Source organism: Oryctolagus cuniculus, chromosome 3 (assembly GCF_964237555.1).
Source record: "Oryctolagus cuniculus chromosome 3, mOryCun1.1, whole genome shotgun sequence".
Lineage (NCBI taxonomy): Eukaryota > Metazoa > Chordata > Mammalia > Lagomorpha > Leporidae > Oryctolagus > Oryctolagus cuniculus.
Window position 1 is genome coordinate 79,385,767 of NC_091434.1, and position 21,527 is coordinate 79,407,293.

The 21,527-nt window shown below is 34.6% G+C and overlaps 1 protein-coding gene across 1 annotated transcript in view; it reads left to right on the forward strand.

The window, feature by feature from the left end:
• The window catches only part of IFIH1 (interferon induced with helicase C domain 1), a 60,516-nt gene that overhangs the window by 27,162 nt on the left and 11,827 nt on the right, over positions 1 to 21,527 (forward strand). Inside the window, exons 4-8 of the mRNA XM_002712221.5 lie at positions 5,882 to 5,986; positions 12,672 to 12,892; positions 17,749 to 17,959; positions 18,774 to 18,991; positions 21,088 to 21,204. Of these exons, the coding sequence (XP_002712267.2) occupies positions 5,882 to 5,986; positions 12,672 to 12,892; positions 17,749 to 17,959; positions 18,774 to 18,991; positions 21,088 to 21,204 (872 nt within the window). The remainder of the gene's footprint in view (positions 1 to 5,881; positions 5,987 to 12,671; positions 12,893 to 17,748; positions 17,960 to 18,773; positions 18,992 to 21,087; positions 21,205 to 21,527) is intronic.

Genomic DNA, 21,527 nt, shown 5'->3' on the forward strand with positions numbered 1-21,527 from the left:
TGAGTAAATGCATTGAAAAGATAGGGGAGCAGTTTGAGAGGGGAGCACTTGCGAAGGGTGATGAGAGAGAAGCTCTCTAAACTCAATGGGAGTCCATGGGTTTCTCTGTCGTTTTTCCACTGCTTTTCCCATGGCACACACACACACAAATACAAGTTCACCACTCACTGGTGATCATGAAATACCAGCACAGAGCATGCGTGATCATCTCAGACGATGTTTCTAGCAAAGTTCTTAATTAGAGGAGAATTCTGACAGGACACTGATCGCGTGAAACTGGCCGTGGTGGGAATATCTACACCACAGAAATAGACACTCTTCAGTCATGGCTTTTCTCCTTCACGTAGATGAACCCCCATGAACATCCCTCTTCCTGTCCTTTCTTCTTGTCTGCTTATTCCTGTTGCCTTTCTCAGCAGGTGTCTATAAGATTTCCAAATTGCCTTCCACCTTGCCATCCCTACACTTTGTTATTCCCAAGACTGACTTCTCGCGTGGGTATCCAGCTCATCGTTCATGATTGATTGGACTCTAGGGCATGCTGCTCCATGACTGACTGGCAGTAAATGGATAGGTCATACGGAGGGGCGCTGCTTATTAACAATCCTGCTGCATTAGGACTCAAGTCCGAAGGCTAAAGGGGATGGATGACACAGCTGATGCTATCTTTAAATGCAATTCAAATTTAATTCTGATTGAAGCATTTCAGCAGTAGAAATGCTATAAACAGGAGCAGAGGAGCGCCTTGGATAGCCATGTGGGCCTGTGGCTCTAGGAGTCTGATTTTTCTCTTTGGGGAACTCATTTCCTAGAAGCTTGGATCCAGGAGAGAATATGCAAGGTGGGTGGAGGTGGCTTCTCTCCATTCTGCAGGAACACATGTTCCTTGGCACAGAGAACAGAATCTGACAGACCAAAATGTGAGCGAGTGTATGTGTAGAGTGATATACATAGAGCTGAAGATAAAAGTGATCTATTTCCTCTCAAGAAGGATTGAGAATAAGTTATTTCAAAAGAAAAGGAAACACTTATTAGTAGTATGAACGCGAGCACACAGAAGAAGTCCACACAGTCGTTGTGCACACGTGATATGAGCTTTCGGGGAGATCTTTGTTTGATGTTTCGGGTTGAAACTGGAGGGAAGTGGGGGAGGGCTAAGGAGGTGAGGCTAAATGCCGAGCAAGATCCGAAGTCGCATAAACGTAACGTTAGCATGGGCAGTGGAATTCGACCATCTCAAGTCTTCCTGAGAGAGCCAAGCTGTTGGTGCTCTTCTTGTTCAGCACACACAAAGGCCCTTTCCTTTTCCTTATTTCCTGCTGGAACACAAAACACTTGTCAGCAAAGAGAACCTGTGACAGACTGAGGCAAGGGGAAAGGAAGTGGAGTGGTTTTGGGGCTCAAAGTAGGAGAGACGTCACCCTCACCTGGTAGGAATAGAAGCACAGTTTGTATTTTACCTAATAAAGCTTAGCTCTGAGTAAACAATGTAGTTGTCCACTACTTGTGAAAATAACATTTTCCAGTAGAGGGCAGACTTTACATTAAAATAGATCTGAAAGGCCTGCAACTAAGGTTTTTTTTTTAATTTGAAAAATTGTTTAAATTTCAGTATTTTTGGTTTCTAAATGATATAAAAATAAATTCAAAGTATTTAAGGTCTAGGGTATGTTAAATATGAAATTTCTTGGATCCTAGTTCATATTTCTGCCATATTAGCAAAATATTCAATCTGTGATTACAGAATGAGGCCGTTTTTTTCCCATGGCTTATGGACTGGTCGTAGACACTCAGAGTTGTTGTAAGCAAAGCTGTTCTTTTTTGTGTTGTTTACAAAGCTATCACAGAAAATTCCATCTTTTAACTGGATGGGTATAATTTTCTTTCACGCCAATAGTGTTTGATATGAATAACCACTTTTCTTTAACAAGGATTAGCATCATTTTCTAATTTGTTTTATAGCTAGCTTTAATATTTTCCCTAGGGGAAATGGCACCTTATATAAAAGTTAACTAACCTATTACACAACGTAATTCTGATATGCAAAGCCCTTTATGCAGCAGCTATATGGAATTTAATGTTTGTTTCTTTTCAAGATTCTTTTCTTTTCTCTAACAAAATCATCCTTAAGTAAATTAGAAACTAGAACTACAGTTTACATTTTATTTTTAAAGGTTTGGTCATTTGTTCACAGTGGCTGAGTTCCAATCCAGAGACCAATCCTTTAGAGTCCACACTGTTTTTTATGGCAGCACCCTGCTCCATTGATTTTGTTTTATATTTTCTACTCTAATATCACACATGCATAATCTGATTTATATGACAAGTCCAGAGTGACGTACTTTGAGAAGTACAAAGAACAAAATAAGATAATCCTAAATAAATCAATTGTAGAAATTTTTTCACATGTAAACTATATAGGTTGGTTTATTTTCTGGTGTCACATAAGCACTTTCTTGAACTTGCTTTTTAGGGTGTATGACTATAATATGATTTTTTTTTAAAGTGCATATAGAAAGAAAACCTTTAGGGAAGGCATTCTTGGTGTTATGGGAAATACACTATATTTTATTTTATTATTAAATTTATTTCCTTCAGTACTTCCATTCCCATGAAAGCAAATATATATATATATATTTATATTTATATAAATTCGTAAGAATTTGCTGCCTTGGAAACAAAATTATTTTTATGTGAAGAAACTGGAGACTTATAGTCTCTTAAAATGACAGATAAATCAGCTCTTGATAACCACTTTCATTTTCATAATACTCCCCATCAGAATTATTCACACTAACTTTGTGCAATACGGACAGAGTAGTTTGTTTTAACTTGGATGCAAAGCAGGTTTAAAAATGAGTGTGAATGCTTAAAGGTAAAAATGAACGTCTGTCAATGAAATCAGCAATATTAACAAAGTACAAATCATCTCACTAAATTTTTTTTGGAAAGACAAGCTCTGTTTTCACATTGGTAGAAAATTTGATATTGCAATAAAAATGTCTATTGCTGTTAACAACAAAAGAAATCCTTTGTTCTCAATTAACACTGTCGGTACGGTATTGTTTCCTTGTTCACAAAGCTTCCCAGAAATCATGAGATGCACTTGAGGTTGGAAAAAAAGCACTCTAACCCTAGACTTAAGATTCAGAAAATGAGAACTCTGACCCATTCTAGCTGTGTGATCTGGAGAAGTCATTTAACCTCTCTGAGCCTTGATTTCCCACCTATAAAATCGAAGTGATAATGGGTGTCCACCATAGAGGATGCAGACAGCTTAAAGTGCAATTTTCATTCTCTCTGGGATAGCTCTGAACTCAGTGTCCTTCTGACACACTGCAGATCTGGGAAGTTAAAATAATCCAGGTAATGAGTTTATATAATACCTATTTTTATTGTAATTTTCTATAGAATTAATAAGCTGTTTGTGCACATTGCATAAATAGCTCCCCTCTCCATGAAACTTGTCTAAGTCAAAACAAAGCAAGGGGGGAATCTTGGTTTTACATTTATAAGAAGAGGGCTTAAGTTTCTGATGTAACTGCTAGTGACCAGAAACTGAAGTACAAATCATCTCCATTTCTGTTACATTTAGTGGAAAACTTGATGAGTGTTGGATTTTAGATAATATTTGTCAGCATTTTTCAGTAATTTTGATATTTACTTCAATTCTCAATACTACATTTAAAACAACAAAATGAAAAGCATGTCAACATTCACTTTTTTGGCCTCAAAATCCTGGCCTATATTGCTAGATATAGAATTATCCTGGCAGTGACATTTTCCCATCTCATTTTACACCTTGCCTTTTCCTTACAAATCATACTCTCTTTTCATCAGTACATCTGCCCAGAGCTCTCTTCTACTTGACAGTTCTATCCCACACTCGCCTCTGAGCTTCTAACAAGACATTCCTCTGGGAATTGCAAAGTGCCATATTTAAAACCTCTCAGTGAGAGGTGCAGGTTTTCCTGTGTGATCATAAGGGATTCCTCAAATCTGAATTTTAGAGCTAATCTACAACAACTGATAAGCACAGTATTTTCACATTAGTCTATTTATGTTATGCTAATAAACTTAAACAATATGTATGTCCATTGAGACTTTCTCTACAACTTTTGTATCAGCTGTGTTATAAATTTTAAGAAAGATGTTTTACACATTCAATTAGCATTGACTGAAACTCTATTCTATCTTATTAGTTAAAGACCTGCCCAAATCATAAGGAAGACATCTGAGATGTCACAGACACCCTAGGGAATACTAGTCTGCAATAAAAAGGAAGAAATTACTGATACATCAACACCGTGGATGAATCTCAAATGTCTCATGCTAAGTTAAAGCAGCCCTACACAAAGCCTACGTATGTCATGCATCCCTCTGCCTGACAGTCTGGAAAAAGCACAATGATAGGGACAGAAACCAGGTCAGCGCTTGCCAGAGGATAATATTAGGGAATTGACTTCAGAGGGGGCAGGCAGGGACTCTTAGCAGTGATGGAAATATCTTACTTGTGACAGGTTACAGAGCTGTATGCACTTACCAGACTCATTGAAGTATACATTAAAAAGTGATTTTTACACTGTAAAAACTATACTGCATCTGAATCAAAAAATTAACTAGCTAAGGAAAATGCTCTGCAACATACTTGTGGTTTGGTTGTATTCCATCTCTTCCAGCGTTTCACCAGCATCCTAGGATGTGTCTGTTTTTCATCCGTTTCTTTATATAGTCCTAAATATATAGAACTCACTCTAGTTTTAAGCAGCTTGAGGCTACTTAAATATAATTTATTAGTGCATTGGGGAACTTTAGGGTGAAGTAGTAATTAACAAGTGTTATGAAATATTCTGAACTGTAAATTATTAAATGGTACTCTTACCCTAGCAAAATATCAACTATTTGATTCTTACTTCATTTTCTAATTCCAGCAAGAGCATATTGGACTCAATATTACCTAATGGTTATTAAATTCCATAAGGTAATTGATATTAGCCGCATTTAAAAATAAGGGGAACTTAAGCACAAAACAAAGTCAACAGCAAATTTCACAAGTTCTTTCAGATTCAAAAGACCACAATTGTAATCAATCACCTTGCACTGAATTTTGCCAGTTTAAAGATAATTCTGATCCATATGGAAGAGATCGCCCAAGTCTTTGGAAATAAAATGAAAGGAAGGAATTCTGCCCCAAAGGAAAGAAGGTTTTCAAAGAATTGATATTGAGTGCGAAAGTCAGAAAATGGGATTAATAACCAAAGGGTGTGTACTAACATTCATACACACTCCTAACTCGATTGTAGAGACTCCGTTTAATCAAGCAAAAACATGTATTGCGTAATAAGCTTCTAGTACAATTAGGATGCCAGACCTTAATATATTGTTTTTGAGTACAGTCTTCTTGATGTTTTAAATTTATGTTTATCACTAAAATATTATCTTCATAACTGATCAATAGAGTCATATGCTTTATTAGTTCTCTAATATTTTAAGTGAAAATAGCTCAATGGATTCCAAATAAACCTTTTGGTTTAAAAGCCAATATCAAATTTAGATATTCTTTTTGGGGAGCAAAAGGTGCATAGAGAAAGACAACAGAAGTCATAAATTCCTAGAAATCTGCATTAGCTCTCATATAGGAAACATAGAACCTTAAGTAGGTGATATGTATTTGATTCACCACCCGGCAGCTGCTCATTCACAGTGGACTCTTTTTTTAACGTAGCCTGCCAGAAACTCTTACCTTTTATTCATAGTTGTCTGGGTGTGCTTTCTCCACTTGCACTGAACTGTATGTACTGTGTGCTGTAGAGGTGTGCAGCTAAAATACGTTTATTCTCAGAAATATTTTTAAAATATTTTAAAATGTTTTCCTTTGCAGAATCAGACACAAGTTTGGCAGAAGGAAGTGTCAGCTGCTTAGATGAAAGTCTTGGACATAACAGCAACATGGGCAGTGATTCAGGCGCCATGGGAAGTGATTCAGGTACTGCCTAACTGTTGTGTAAACCTTAAAAAGTGTGAAATAAGACACCATATAGTGGAATTCATGGGGGCTGTTCATACCCTCCCTAATGTATTTATGCAATTAAAGCAATTCTTTTCCACAGTGAAGTTATTTTGGAACCTTGCCATTCATTTTCTTTAAAAGTACAACTTACAATGTCTTAGGACCAAACTATCTAACTCTGATCCAGTTCCTATCTTTTGGTCTGGCATATGTCATATTCCATAGAATCATGACATCTTTTTTTTATCATATCTGTTTCAATTCATTTGACTGAATTTAATTTTGCATTTAATTGTGTCTATTTATTTATTCCTCCAAACTGCCTTTTTTATGTTCTTAGACTTGTACCTACAAATCATGTTGAATCTGTTAAAAATTGATTAAAATTAAAATAAAAAATAAAAAACATAGATTTTGAATAAAAACATTAATACTATCAATAAGAGAGGTATGACTCTGTGGATACCTCAAATAACAGAATTCCTCTTAAAATCAAAAACTAGAAACTAGACATAAAGTTTAATTTCCAATACAAAGCTTTTGAATTGCAGTAGAGTTATAAAATAGTTCGGTCACTATATGTAAAATTTACTAATTGCTCTTTATATTGGTTATGTATCTCCCTAATAATAACAGAATGCCTGTTCCTAAACATTCACACATTAATCAATATGTCTTCTGATCATATTTTCTAAAATTGCCAGTCTGGTAGATTTCAAATAGTTTCTTTTTCTATTCCAATATGTGTTTCCATGATTGTTATTGAGCTAAAATATTAACATCTTCTAAGTATGGGTGATGGGTGATGGTATATCTTTACACATCTTTCAACATTTGTCTATATGCTTGATATATTTCAAAATTAGATTTAACAAATTACAAAGAAATACTTTGCGATGTGGCTAAGAAGCAGTAGAAAACTGAAAAATTAAGGAATAAAATACTTTATTCTTTACTTGTGATTGAGTTGTTTCCACATAAAAATACCATGTAATTCAGATTATTCTTCATTGTCAGAAAAATCACAGACATGTACATACATGATAAGCATAAAAGGGCAAATAGTTTATATAACAATGGTCACCTTCCCTAAATGCTTTTAAAATTGGATTTTACCAGTTTTTTATTTGTGTGAAGGAACATGAACAAGTTTGTTTGTAGATAAGTTATTTTGGTGCAGGAAAATTTTGAAATCCATACATACAAGAAGTCTTCCAAAAGTTCACAGAAAATGTAATTATGAAAAAAAAATCGTGGATTTAAAAAAAAAAACATGCATAGAAATAAATTTATCTAAATTCCTTTCCACTTATTTTTTGAAGTACACTCATATATCTTTTTTTATGATCACACTTTTGAGTCCCTTTGATTAGAACAGCTTAAATTGAAGAGACCCAATTCACCAAATGCCAGTCATTATTTTAGTGTAATTAAAGTGTTAATCCATTTTCTGTTCAACTCACTGTTTATGAAGTCCTTGCCATTTGCTTTTTTCTGTGGATTGTGTTTTTTCCTATATTTGTCATGAAATTGTTAAATTTAATGATTAACATTTGTGTTATATGCTATTGATGCTAGAACTCAAAATACACTCTAGCTAATATTTAACATCTTTATGTGTTGTTTTAAGCTTCTGGACCTCATCCTAATTTTTATTTGTCTAGGTAAGGGCTTTTCAACAATATTCATTCATTCAATAAATATTTAATGTGTATCCTCTGTGTGCAGGGCATTTTGCCTATTTAGAGCTGTTAGCAAATGTATTTGCTGATTTTTAGTTCTCAATGTGGCATGAAAAACACGATAAATCTGAACGCAAATCACTTTTGAAAATCAAATACATTTCAAAGGAAAATACATTTTTGAAAACATTTTCAAGGGACACTCCTTGAACCTCCTGACAGGTCAGTGCTTTCTTACAAGGGATTATTTTGTGCAGTGGGCAGAAAAATTCTGAAATGATAAAATTATGAAACGCCTTACTGTCAGATGCATGCTCTAAGCTGAGCTAGAAATGAATCCAATTCTAAAAGGTCTCTAGATAGATTGAAGAATTGCTAAACACATACTGGATAGAGTTACTGAAGAGTATTGCAGTGTTTGTCATTATAGTTTAACCCTTGATGTTGACATCTAAAGGGCCCTCATTGTATATTTCTTTGTCCTCTTTGAAAGTCAAAAATTGTGCTGTAACGATTATGACTGCACCCAAACTGATTGCATCATGATCCTTTGCAGAAATATTACTCCAGTGTAAAACATAAGTGCTGATACTTACATTTCTAATTATATTACGATAGGGTGTTTTTTTTTTTTGTCTGTTTTCCACTTTCAGAGAGATATCCTGCTTCTCAAAGTGACAATGTTTTTGTCAATACTCGTTGGACTCATAGATAGAAAGTGTCTCCTTACTATTTCTAGGGAATGCCTATTAATATTTGTCCAGCTGGAATGGCATGTTTTTGGTGGCTACATACTATAGGTAGAGGAATACTTTGTCAATTTCAAACACATGCAGTGACAGACCTTTTCTCTCCAAGAATAACTCAGCTGTCAAAATCAATGTGAAAATGAAATTTGCCACATGGTGTGGTTCCAACAGAATATTACTATTCAAACCTATTTGATTTCATTTTTGGCCATTTTCATGGGACAATATCATTTCAAGGTTTGACCAATATTTGTTATAGAAGTATGGCATGATATTATTTAAAATCTGTATATATTTTAATACCATTTTAATTGTTGTATTTAATTTATTACACTATTTAGAAAGAGCCAAAAAATAAGTAAACAAGAACTCAAACATTTCTTTTATGAAGGCAATTGGCACCAGGTTTATTGATATCACCCCTGTTATCTCCTTCCAGTGAAAGAGAAGAGAAAACTCTGTTTTCATTTCTTATGTGGATAAATTCTTCCATCCCTATGTTAGAGGATGCGATAAGGCAAGAATCTGGCTGCGTATTTAGCAGTCATCCAGCTCTTTATCTTTGGATGCTATTCTCACATTGAATCCAACTCTAATTTTTTCCATATCCATTCTGTGCTTCTCATTTATATGTGGGGCTACCCATTAGATCTCCTAGTATTAACTCAAAAACATAGATAATTGATCTCAATACTTTGGTTCTAAAGTTAAATTTTGAAAACAATAGCCCTTTTAATAGTCAAACTCATCTTAAATTATTAGTGCAATAAACATTTAACATGCACGAGTGATACTGATATATTACTCATTTTGTTTTAAAATATTTTATTTACACAAAGGGAACAACTTTTGTGTACTTCATATTCACAGCTATATTAACTTATTGGAACTTCCCACCTCTCCATCTCTTCCTCATTCCCTACCTCCCTTATCCTTACTTCCTTATTTTCTTGTAATTTTTACAAAGACATACTTTCACTTTTCTTTATAATCACCAGCTTAATTCTCTGCTAAATGAAGAATTCAACAAGCAGTAGGTAGAAAAACCACTGTTCCTCAAGAGTATAGACAAGGGCCATAAGCAATCTCAAATCTCAAAATGTCAATTTCACTGATATACCTTTTATTGTAGTCTATATATTAGTTACCACAAATTAGAGAAATATGATATTTTTGGGATGGACTGATGGATTTCACTAAACATTATTGTCTCCAGTTGCATTCATTTTGTTGTGAAAGACAGGATTCCATTATTATTTACAACTGAGTAGTATTCCTTCTTCTATATATACTGTAATGTCTTTATCAGAGACCCCAGAAATTAGCTGGTGAACTTCTGGGTTAATTCCATATCAACTATTGTGAGCTGAGCTGCTATAAACATGGAGGTGCAGCTAACTCTTTCATATGATGATTTCGTTTCCTTTGGGTAAATTCCCAGGGGTAGAATGGTTGGATCATATGGTAGATCTATTTTTCGGTTTTCTGAGGAATCTCCATACTGTCTTCCATAATGATTGTATGAATTTACATTTCCACCAATGCATAAAAATGTCCATACTATCCAAAGCAATTTATAGATTTAATGAAATCCTAATAAAAATACTGAAGATGTTCTTCTCAGATATGGAAAAAATGACTCTTAAATTCATGTAGAATCAAAAGAGACTGTGAATAGCTAAAACAATTCTAAAGAATAAATATAAAGCTGAAGGCATCACAATACCTGATTTCAGAACATATTACAGGGCAGCTGTAATCAAAATAGCTGAGTACTGGCAGAAGAACAGACATGTGGACCAATGGACCAGACCAGAGACCCTAGAAATTAATCCATACATCCACAACTAACCTTCAACCAATGAGCTAAATTCAATTCCTGGAGAAAGGACAATCTCTTCAACAAATGCTATTGGAAAAATTTGATCTCTGCATGTGAAAATATGAAACAAACCTCTTACCTTACACCCTATACAAAAATCACCTTACAGTGAATTAGAGATCTAAATCTTTGACCTGAAACCATCAAATTGCTAGAAGAAAACACAGGGGAAGCGTTCTAAGATATTGGCATAGACAACGACTTCTTAGATAACACCTCAGAAATGCAAACAATAAAAGCAAAAATAGCCAAATGAGAGTACATTAAGCTAAGAAGCTTCTGCACAGTAAAGGAAACACTCAAAAAAGTAAAGGGGCAACTGACAGAATGGTAGAAAACATTTGCAAACTATACATCCATGAAGGAGTAAGATCCAGAATATATAAGGAGCACAAGAAACTCAACAACAACAAAACTAGAAATCCAGTTCAGAAATAGGCTAAGGCTATGAACAGGTATTCTTTAGAGGATTAAACACAAATGGCCAGAAACACAATGAAAAGATGCTCAGGATCACTAGCCATGAGGGAAATGCAAATAAAACCCACAATGAGGTATCACCTCACCCCAGTTAGAATGGTTACTATTCAAAAATCAATAAGTGACAAATGCTGATGAGAAAGTTAGGGAAAAGATACCTTCATCTTGCTTCTAGATTCTTGGGAAAGATACTTAGAATACTGGTCTGTATTTTCTCCTTTGATTTATTTTATTTTATTTTTTTACTCAAAGATGTAGTACTAAGCACAGGAAACAAAAAGAAAACATCATTTAAAAAACATGCACAATCATTATTGTGGAAACAGCATTTTACTATTTTTAAAATCTGTGCAAAAAATGCCCCAGTGTAATGTATTTGTGAAATTAAACAGAATTTGTTGATATCTTTTAAAAGTTTAATAGATCATGTAGTAAGTTAGCAAAATTAAGTTTCTGGGTCCTGATTTGGATGCCTCTTAGCATACATCTTCCTTGTAAATATTTTAGTTCTTTTTGGAAAGGTTAGATGATAAATATTCTCAATAGAGGTAAAATATTAAGATTTTTATTACCCATTTAAAGGCTATGTAGAAGCAATTTTGGTCATAAATAATATGAGCCTTACATAAATATAATAAAGTTCAAAAGGAGCAGAGAAACAAAAATTGTCAATGTGTATTTTAAATGCTGGCAATCTGCATGAGTTTCTTATGAAAATCATATTAAGTGAATCAGCAAATGATCCAATGATAGCTTAGACCTAATGCATCTGTCTTTACTCATCCACATAGAAGGCAAATTTCCTGCCAGGTTAGCAGCTGATTCTTCCTAAGTGGTATTTGGTGTGAATGTTCCTACCTATTTAGAAAGTACTAACAAAACAAGTTAAAACCCACTTAAATAGAGTCATTCAGTTGGTGAAATGGAACCATCAGCAACTTTTTTGAAGTTAATGGGATCATATTAGTTTAGTTTTATTGCAATCACTGATAAGAAAATGAGCACTTATTTCATGTGTGATGAAATACTGATAAGAACTGTCATTTTCTTTTCTTCTTGTGATTATATAAAGCATACAAAGGGCTTTTAAAAGTGCATAATATTTATTTTGCTGCATTCCACATTATACACTATTCATGTTTACATCTTTCTCCTGGCTCAAATAAATAAGGTCACTTCTAAATAAAAGACATTGTGTCTAAACCAAAATATGTCACAATAATGTTATTCTAGCATTCGCAAAATGAATGTAGGCTAGTACCTGTTGTACCAGTATTTTAAATTTAAAAATCCATGTTAATTGAAAATACTTCTAATATATTGTGCTTTGGGTTTCAGGAAAAGTATGAATAAGTGGAGATATACATAGAATGAAAGAATAAAAATCAATATTCAAAACAAAATGGCAAAATTAGACACAATTTAGTTAAACCAGCAATTTTTTTTTACCTTTCAATGAAAACCAGCCAACCAAATGCTAGCATGTGAAGAGTTTCTTCCTACTCCCTAAATATCAATCTGTAACAACCTGGTTGTCTTAAATTGGGAAAAGATCCTGATAAAGTTGTACAAGTTACCTCAAAAAGCCTGTGGGAAAGGGAAATGAAAGATAAGCATATTCATGTGCAAACAAAGTTTTAAAATCTGTGCATACACAATGTGCTTTTTCATGAACTGTTGAAAACCCCTTGGGTACATACAGATATACATCTATGTGTACAGTTAACCTTCCAAATCCATGGGTTCCACATCTGCAGATTCAATCAACTGTGGATTAAAAATACTCAATAAGAAATTTTGCTTGTACTGAACAAGGGCAGACTTTTTTGATTATCGTTCCTCTTGTTTTTCTTCTTTATTTCTTTCAGATGAAGACAGTGCAGCAGTAAGAAGATCCCCTGAGCCAGAGCTGCAGCTTAGGTCTTACCAAATGGAAGTTGCCCAGCCAGCCTTGGAAGGGAAGAACATCATCATCTGCCTTCCTACAGGGAGTGGGAAAACACGAGTGGCTGTTTTCATTGCCAAGGATCACTTGGACAAGAAGAAAAAGGAATCTAATCCAGGAAAAGTTATAGTTCTTGTCAATAAGGTATTCAAAGAAAATGTAATGCAACATTATTTGCTCATTTTCATGCTATCATTCCAAAGCTTTTACATAATGACATTTGTAGCAATGCTTCACATTTAGCTTAATTAAAAATAATGTCAAAATAAGACATTCTTTTATTTTTGATCTTTACTTTTTGAGTTATATCTAAATCTAAGTAATTAGCCTTAAAATGAAATTTTCCATAGAACCAAAACATTAACCCTATGTATATATGCATAAAGGTTATATTTACCTAGACATATTTTGATGTTAATGATTGCTAATTTATTACTGTGAGCATGAATGAGCCTAAAACATCTATAATCACAAATGATTCGTTAGAGTTTCTTAATCATTGACCCTTAGTTAAAGGTGGAAATTTTTTTTGATTCAAAATAAATATATGTATAATGTGGTTTGAATACAAAGAGATAATCAAGTAACTGGTTTATCCATATTAAATTAACAGTATTCTGTGATTATTTATATTAAATATTTATTCCATTAAATGCAACTGAAGCTTTTCTTTGATCATTTACATTCTCATCTACTCCTTTACAAAAACCTCAGCAACAGATTCTAAAACTTGCTATAGTTTTTGGATGTTTATTATGCAAAACTTTGTTATTTATTTTTCAGTACTGAAGGAAAACACCCAAAATTCATGATTTGCATAATTTTCATCATGTTGTTACAAATGTGTTTTGTTTTGTATCTAAAAATCTCCCCTTCATAGATGTACACCCACAATGAGAATACTTTAATATCTTTTTCTGGTAATGGTGATATGTTAAAATGTATTTGTCCATAGCCTTCCATTTATTTTTTTATAAAGCATATTATATTTTAGGGTAAAAACAGCTTAAATCCTATTTCTACCTACCAATAGTTTGACCTTAGACCAGTAAATGACTTCTCTAATTTTAGCTTTTGCATTTGTAAAATGAGCAAAATGATAGGAACACTGCTTTCAAATTTAAATTGTATTACATATATATTGAAAGGGAGAAAGAGAGATCCTAGGAAAGACTCAGTAAATATTATATCTTTTTTCTCATTCCTTCTTCCTCTCCTTACTTTTACAGAGTGGTTCTCTCACTTGTGCTGGGTAACTTGTAACATCCAGGAGGTTCCTCTGCTCACTCAATAGCCCTAAGCGTTCTTTGAACCACAGACACTGTTGGGAAGTCCTACTTGTATTCATTCAAATCTGTTTTCTTGGAATCCACACTCAATGGCTAGATCTCTTTATTCTTTGATTATACACAGTAAGTCTTGATTTTCCTGCCATATGACAGATAGAAGGCAGCATCATGTGGTTCCTATCTTATTTTCCTTTTTGTCCACAGTTGCTTTAATCATTCTTCATTTAACATGGTCTCCAGCCCTTTCATTATTCAGAGTGTTCATATTCTTCCTGTCTTTTATCTAGGACTCTCTTAAAACACAGCATCCAGACCTAAGTAAGATACTATCAATCTGGTCTTACTGGTGTGGAGTGCAGGAGAAATGCCATGTGACACTCATTCTACTAGCGACTGTTTGTCTTCAACATTCACACATTCATCTGAACCTTACCATAAACTCAAATCCTTAGTTCCTTTTCATTTAAAAATCTGTTAAACCAGCCATCTCTTAACTTATTGCTATGAAGTTAATTTTGAATATAAAGTATTTATATTTGTTTGGAAATATTTACATTTATTTCTTGATGTCTTTTATATTTCTTGACCATTTCAGGCCTCATGTATTTCTGCATCTTCCTTTCTGTAATGTTTTATGCTGCCAATGTTATATTCTAATCAAAAATGTTATCCAATCAGATCTAGGTTATTCTTATGAATGCACATTTATGGCCATGTTTCAATCCTTACTAACTCTTCATAGTCACGTTACTGATGTACAGACATTTGAGAACATAATTTTATTCCCTTGTTGTTTTTCTCCTCAGAATTACTAGACATTCCTGTACTAATTATTCCATCAATGTCATACTTCACTATGCCATTTCTTTTAATTTGAAAGAAATTTTTACTTTACCTTTTAATTGAATCAGGACATATCGGGCCCAGTAAGTCAACATAACCTGTGCATTCCCAATTTGGCCCAATAGCAAGGTCTTCTAACCCTTGATCAGGAAAAAAGAAATCCTGTTCCCTAACATCATTTACTTTCTTTTCCTATCCTCTGTCCTTTCCAAAGTTATAGCCTTCAGATGCAGGAAGAAATGAAAACACCACCTGTGCTCCCAGACTTTCTACTTCCTATCTAGGACTTCAACATCGTGAGAGATAAATCCCAGGTTCCTTCAGATGCTATAATACAGCCCATATGATTCAGCAGAAGTGGGTAGCAGTTGGATTTGATTAGTCTTGGCAGGCACTCTGTCACTTCTCAGGAAAAGGCTCCAAGAGGACCACACATCTCCCAATTAACTATGTCAGACTCGCACCTGCCTTCCTCTGTGTCCTTCAGTAGGAAGTCAATGCCACCCAGAGCGAGCCTCGAGCAAGGGGATTTTCAACACTTGCTATCTCCTGTGACAACTTCTTTTTGTTCTGTAGATCAGAGGATGCTGCTTCTTGGAAAGTTTTGACTCACCTTTTGTGGATGGATCCTCTTGCTGCTGTATCACTCTGTGATACAGAAATTCTTAGTTATCAGTCATTATTCATGTCTTTATTTAAAAGTGAATCAAACATAGATCTTGCTCTCAGGGAATCCACAGTCTAGCAAATAGATAAAATGTCTGTTGATTATATAATAATCAATATTTTATTGCATTTCCTAAAGCACTCTCAGATGTACTATTGTATTGAATCCATGCAGCTATTTTATGAGGCAGTCATTATTATCCACATTTTATACATCAGAAAATGAAAGCTCCAAGACACTTATTGGCCTGTGAAGGGTCATCCAGCCAATATCAGCAGACAGAAGACTTGAACCCTTATACCATGAAGTCAATTGGAGCTTCTGTATTCTCCACACTTATAGAAGAAAATGATAGGGTATATATCAAAAAAATTGTCTGAGTACTAGAAATATGTTCACACTCCATTTCATTTAATTTTCACAACATTACAACAGGTTAACAGCCTCATTTTATTAATGTGGAAATTAAGACAATTGAGATCATTCATCTTTGCCTCACAAACAAGGCCACATAACACCAGTTGCTAGGGTAGATGTTTTCAGGGCTTACTTCCTTCTTTCTAGTTCATTCTATGTCTTCCCACAACATGTAGTTTCTGTTCTCTTCTTTACAATCTTTCTGATTTCTTACTCAGATTATTCTGTCTGTATTGCATATGAGGAACTGGAAAGAACATTTCTGGAAAATTGCATCAAGGACGGGTCTTGTGGTAGAGAGGGAAGAGCTGTGGCACTCACGTTTTAGTCTCTGATGTCATGTGGAGGGAGGCTTCCTTAAAGTGAAGGTAAAGGCTCTGCCCCCAAAGTTGCTCCCTGGATTTGGTAGTTCTGGAGTGGGACTCGAGAATCCACAATTGCTAAATCTCTGAGGTGATTTTGTGCAGGTACATCAGAGATACTTTGTTTAAAAAAAAAAAAAGAACTGACACTTTCACTTCCTACCCTTTCCATCTGTGGTACCTTCTTTTACTCATCCACCTTGACTATCAATTTGAATTCCCCTTTGCTTCCTGAAATTCATGGGTTCCCTTTCCCTCCCCCTCCAACAAGACATTCATTCTTAGAAACTACTCCATCATTTCTACTAAATAATAATGAAAAAAATGTTCTTTATACACTGATCTCAGCCCAAGAGATCAGCCAACCCTTACTGAGTACCTAAGTAGAACTCACATTGAGTAAAGAAATGAACAAGTATCCTACAGACTAGGAAAGTAACCATAGATTCATTATCAGATGATCACATTATAAGGGATACATTGCAGGCTCCTTGAGGTTTGCCCTTGAAACTCCACCCACCAATTCCCTGTGGCCCCACTATTCACCCCTAGACTTCCATTGATTAACTCCTTTAGGAGATGAACAGGTTCTTCCACCCCCTCATTCAGGCAGTGTTCTGGATACAAGTAATGTGCAGCCCTGAGGTGTCAACCAAGTCACCCTTAACAGACATTACAACATACGAGCAGTCAGCTGAAAGGGACAGAAAGTTTCACTTCTGTCACCAAACCTATTTACTGTTTTGTTCTTGCTCAGGCACCAAAACCGTTCCAGCAGTTCATTCCCTCAGTCCCCATCCATTCTCCTAGTCAATGCCAGAATTCCTCTTTCTTGGTTCCCTATTCCACCCCATCCTTTGTGTGCATTGCCTCTGGTTTGATCCCAAAATAAGCAACAGTACAACTCATTAGCATCCTTTGAACTCTTACATTGAATTAAAAATATTCCAATTGATTTTCACAGTCTGGTTCTGTTCTACAAATGAAAATATAATTTTTATCCAATCTTAATATCAACTATCTCTTTACTGACCCAGGGCTTGTGAGATTAGATTCAAATTCCTTCTAAACCTTTCTTTGGTCTGGTCGGTTGCTTCTTCCTCTTTGCTGTCACTTTGCATGTGGTTCTGTGGGAGAATTATTACATAGTGTTGTAATCATTTGTTTTGGTTAGGCTTGCTCTGTATGCTTAGCTAGACTGAGATCCTCAAAGTCATCAAGCATATATCTTAAACATTGTGTACTAGGCAAAATGTCTATGCAAGTCAACAGAATAGTGAGAGGAAAGATGAATAGTTTGCTATGTCTAATTACTTGATAATATAAATATTTCTGGTAATGCCTGACACAACTGTTGGTCAATTTCCTTTGCTTTGACTAGGCTTTCTCCCTCTCTCTTTTTTTAAATTGTCATGTTTTAAGGTACCATTAGTTGAACAGCTCTTTCGCAAAGAATTCAAACCGTTTTTGAAGAAATGGTATCGTGTTATTGGATTAAGTGGTGATACCCAACTGAAAATATCATTTCCAGAAGTTGTCAAATCTCATGATGTTATTATCAGTACAGCCCAAATTCTTGAAAACTCCCTTTTGAATTTTGAAAATGGAGAAGATGCTGGTGTCCAATTGTCAGGTTGGTTAAAGTATTTATTTTTAAATCAAGAACATTTAGTAATATTAATAATAGCAGGAGAGAGTGTATTGGTTATATAATCAAAATATCAATAAAAATTAGCCTGGTTTAGATTATCTTTCACTTCCTAAATTTCATTAAAACCTTTCATTTCCCAGGGGAAACAAAAAAAAAATAATGGTTTTAACTAGGCCACTTTGCTCTGCATAAGAATTTCAGTATTAAGTCAAACACTCAGTGGAGTTTCCTTTACTTCTAGCAAGTTGTTTTTATTTGCTAGTGGATCTCCTTAGAACCTCCTTCTTCACCATGGAATACAAATACTGTTCTTTCTGTTTTGGGGGAGGTGGGTTGAGAAGGTAGGAAACAAAGAAGGAAAAAAAGTATGATATCTGAATTTTAAAGTAAGCAAAATTATTCCTCCTTAAATGATGTGGATTTGATTTAGAATAAAAGCAAAGTTAACCAACTTAAAATTAAATATTTTATTGAAGAACAAAACTGCAATCCTAGGAGTTTTCTTGGAAGAAGCAAGGGTGTGAATTTTACCCCCAAAACTTTTGAGCTTTATAAACTTTCTGAGTCTCATTTTATTAAATCGGGATACTATCTAACAGGTATAGTTTCATATGTATACATGAGCTCACATGTGTACAAGTACCATGTACAGTTATATTTCCCTCCTACCAAGTGTAAGAGTGTTGCAATACTACACAAGACACCCACATGGCAGCTCAGTTCATTAGCTCCAAGGTACTTACCTCATTGTTGTTTGCTGGCATGAACAAATGAATCATTTGAATTTTCTTTTAAGACTTTTCCCTCCTTATCATTGATGAATGTCATCATACCAACAAAGAAGCAGTCTACAATAACATTATGAGGCGTTATTTGAAACAGAAGTTGAAAAATAATAGACTCAAGAAAGAAAACAAGCCAGTGATTGCCCTACCTCAGATTCTGGGACTAACAGCTTCACCTGGTGTTGGAGGAGCCAACAAGCAAGCCAAAGCCGAAGAACACATTCTTAAAGTAAGTAATTAGTTTACCAACAAAACCAACACAGAGACAGATGCCTGTGTTCCTTGGGGATTTTAAGATTGAGCTCAACTTCCATGACATCTATTTGCTTTAGCTACGGAAAAAACACTCAGTCTCCCACAAAACCATGACAAGTCTTAATAAATTGCTATGTTACAGAACAATGCTATAAAATCAGGGAAAGCAGATATAATTAATAGGACCTTGAGACAAATAGAATGCCTTCTTTCAACATCTCTACTATAGTTAATAATCCATCAGATATAAAAATATGTGAATTTCTAGAATTCACACATGATAAGGTATTATTCCATGAGTTTCAAAACTGTATTTTTCCCTAAAGAAACCTTTTATTTAAGGAGTACAAATTTCATAAGTACAAGTTTAGGAATGTAGTGATTCTTCCATCATAGCCACCTTCCCACCCCCACTACCATCCCACCTTCTCCTCCCTCTATCATTTTCAATTAACTTTATATACAGAAAACCAACTCTATACTAAGTAAATATTTCAACAATTTGCACATACACATACACACACATCCTATTTGAGAACCAATTTTACAGTTAATTCTCATAATACAACTCTTTGAAGACAGAGGTCCTGCATGGGGAGTAAGTGCACAGTGACTCCTGTTGTTAACTTACCAATTAACACTCTTATATATGTGATCAGTGATCACCTGAGGCTCTTAACATAAGCTACCAAGGCTATGGAAGCCTTTGGAATTCATAGTTTCTGTCAGTATTTAGACAAGGCCAAAAGCAAAATGAAAGTTCTCTCCTTCCTTCAGAGAAAAGTACATCCCTCTTTGATGGCCACTTCTCTCCACTGGGGTCTCACTCACAGAGATCCTTCATGTAGGACAATTTTTGCCACAGTGTCTTAACTTTCCATGCCTGAAATGCTCTTATGGGTTTTTCAGCCAAAGCAGGAAGCCTTAAGGGCTAATTCTGAGGTCAGAGTGCTATTAAAAAAAACTGTCATTCTATGAGTCTGCTGTGTGGAGTGCTTCCTGTGTTGAAACATTCTCTCCTTTTTAATTCTATTATTATTGCTAGACACTTGATCTTATTTATATGATCTCTTTAACACTGAATCCTATCTATATGACCACTTTAACACTTAATATAATTACTTTAACACTTACAATGGCATTTGTACCACCCAACTTAAGGGGATTTGGGGGGCCCTATGGCAAGATTTTAAACTGTACTCTTAGAAGTAAATCCATAGGAATGTATGCAGAACTATAGACTTTACAGTTATTTTCTATTATATATGATCCTAGGAATCTGGGTAATCAAAGTAAGTAGAAAATATTGGTATTAGGATTATGAATTTAAAAAGAACTAATCAGCAGCCCCACAATAGTAAAATCACATTAAGTGGTATTTCTTAATCTCAAGTGTTAAATGAATCTGAGTAGCCCAGGCAGTATATTGGCACCAAGGAAATTGCATTGGAATTTTAAGTCCATTTTAGTTGAATTCAGTAACAAACATGTGGAGTTGACACAGAGTTCAGAGGCATAATTGTTGGCTCCAAGATAAAATTTACTACTGAGATTAGGGATTGATGCCAATTTATAATCTTGGTACATGGGCTAATGCTGTTCCTAGTGTTGCACTACTCATTTTCTGTGTAGTAGAGGTTAGTAACAAGATACAGTATGTCAAGATGACTTTAGACATGCTTCCTACAATAGGTTTCTCTCAATACTATGTCAGTTCTTCTTTCTGAAAAATGGAATTCAAGGAAGAAAAATAAAATGAAAATATTACAAATTTATTAAGAATTTAATAAACAATTTCTGGAATTATCCTCCAACTTGGCTTATTTAGATGCTCCTGTTCACTCTGTCAGGACAAATGTTGTTGATTATTGGTTATCCAGATCCACAGTTAAACAGTACTAAAATATTGTATCAAGCAAGTAATGTAACAAATTACATGGGATTTTATCCTATATATTTATGCTATAAATTATGAGTTATCCACTATTTCTTAAACCAAAAAGTATTTTACATTAAGTCAATTGTAAGGGAAAAATAACTATCTGACTATTGAAAAAATGTCTCTTCCAGATATGTGCCAATCTTGATGCATTTACCATTAAAACCGTGAAAGAAAATCTTGATCAGCTCAAAGACCAAATGAAGGAGCCATGCAAGAAGTTTGCAATTGCAGATGACACCCGAGAGGTATGTGTTTATGTTTATTTGATTGACAATGTGATGTGCAGTTACAAGAAGGCAAATGCTATTTTACACTAACAATCTGAATAATGTTACTTGAAAATTTACACAAACAAGTTACAGTCTTGCAGTTTTTTGAGTTGTAATATTAGTACAAAAGCCCTGTTGTGAATTTCTCCTCAACCTTTCTTTTGGTTTTCCAATGTCTATGAATAGTAGCTCAGTAATTGTTAGGCTGTGTATGAGCCACAGAGGGGTAAAGTGGTGTGGGTGGGAAGGTTTGTATAACTGAGCTGGCGGAGATGCAGCAGCTCATTTTATCCTTTTGT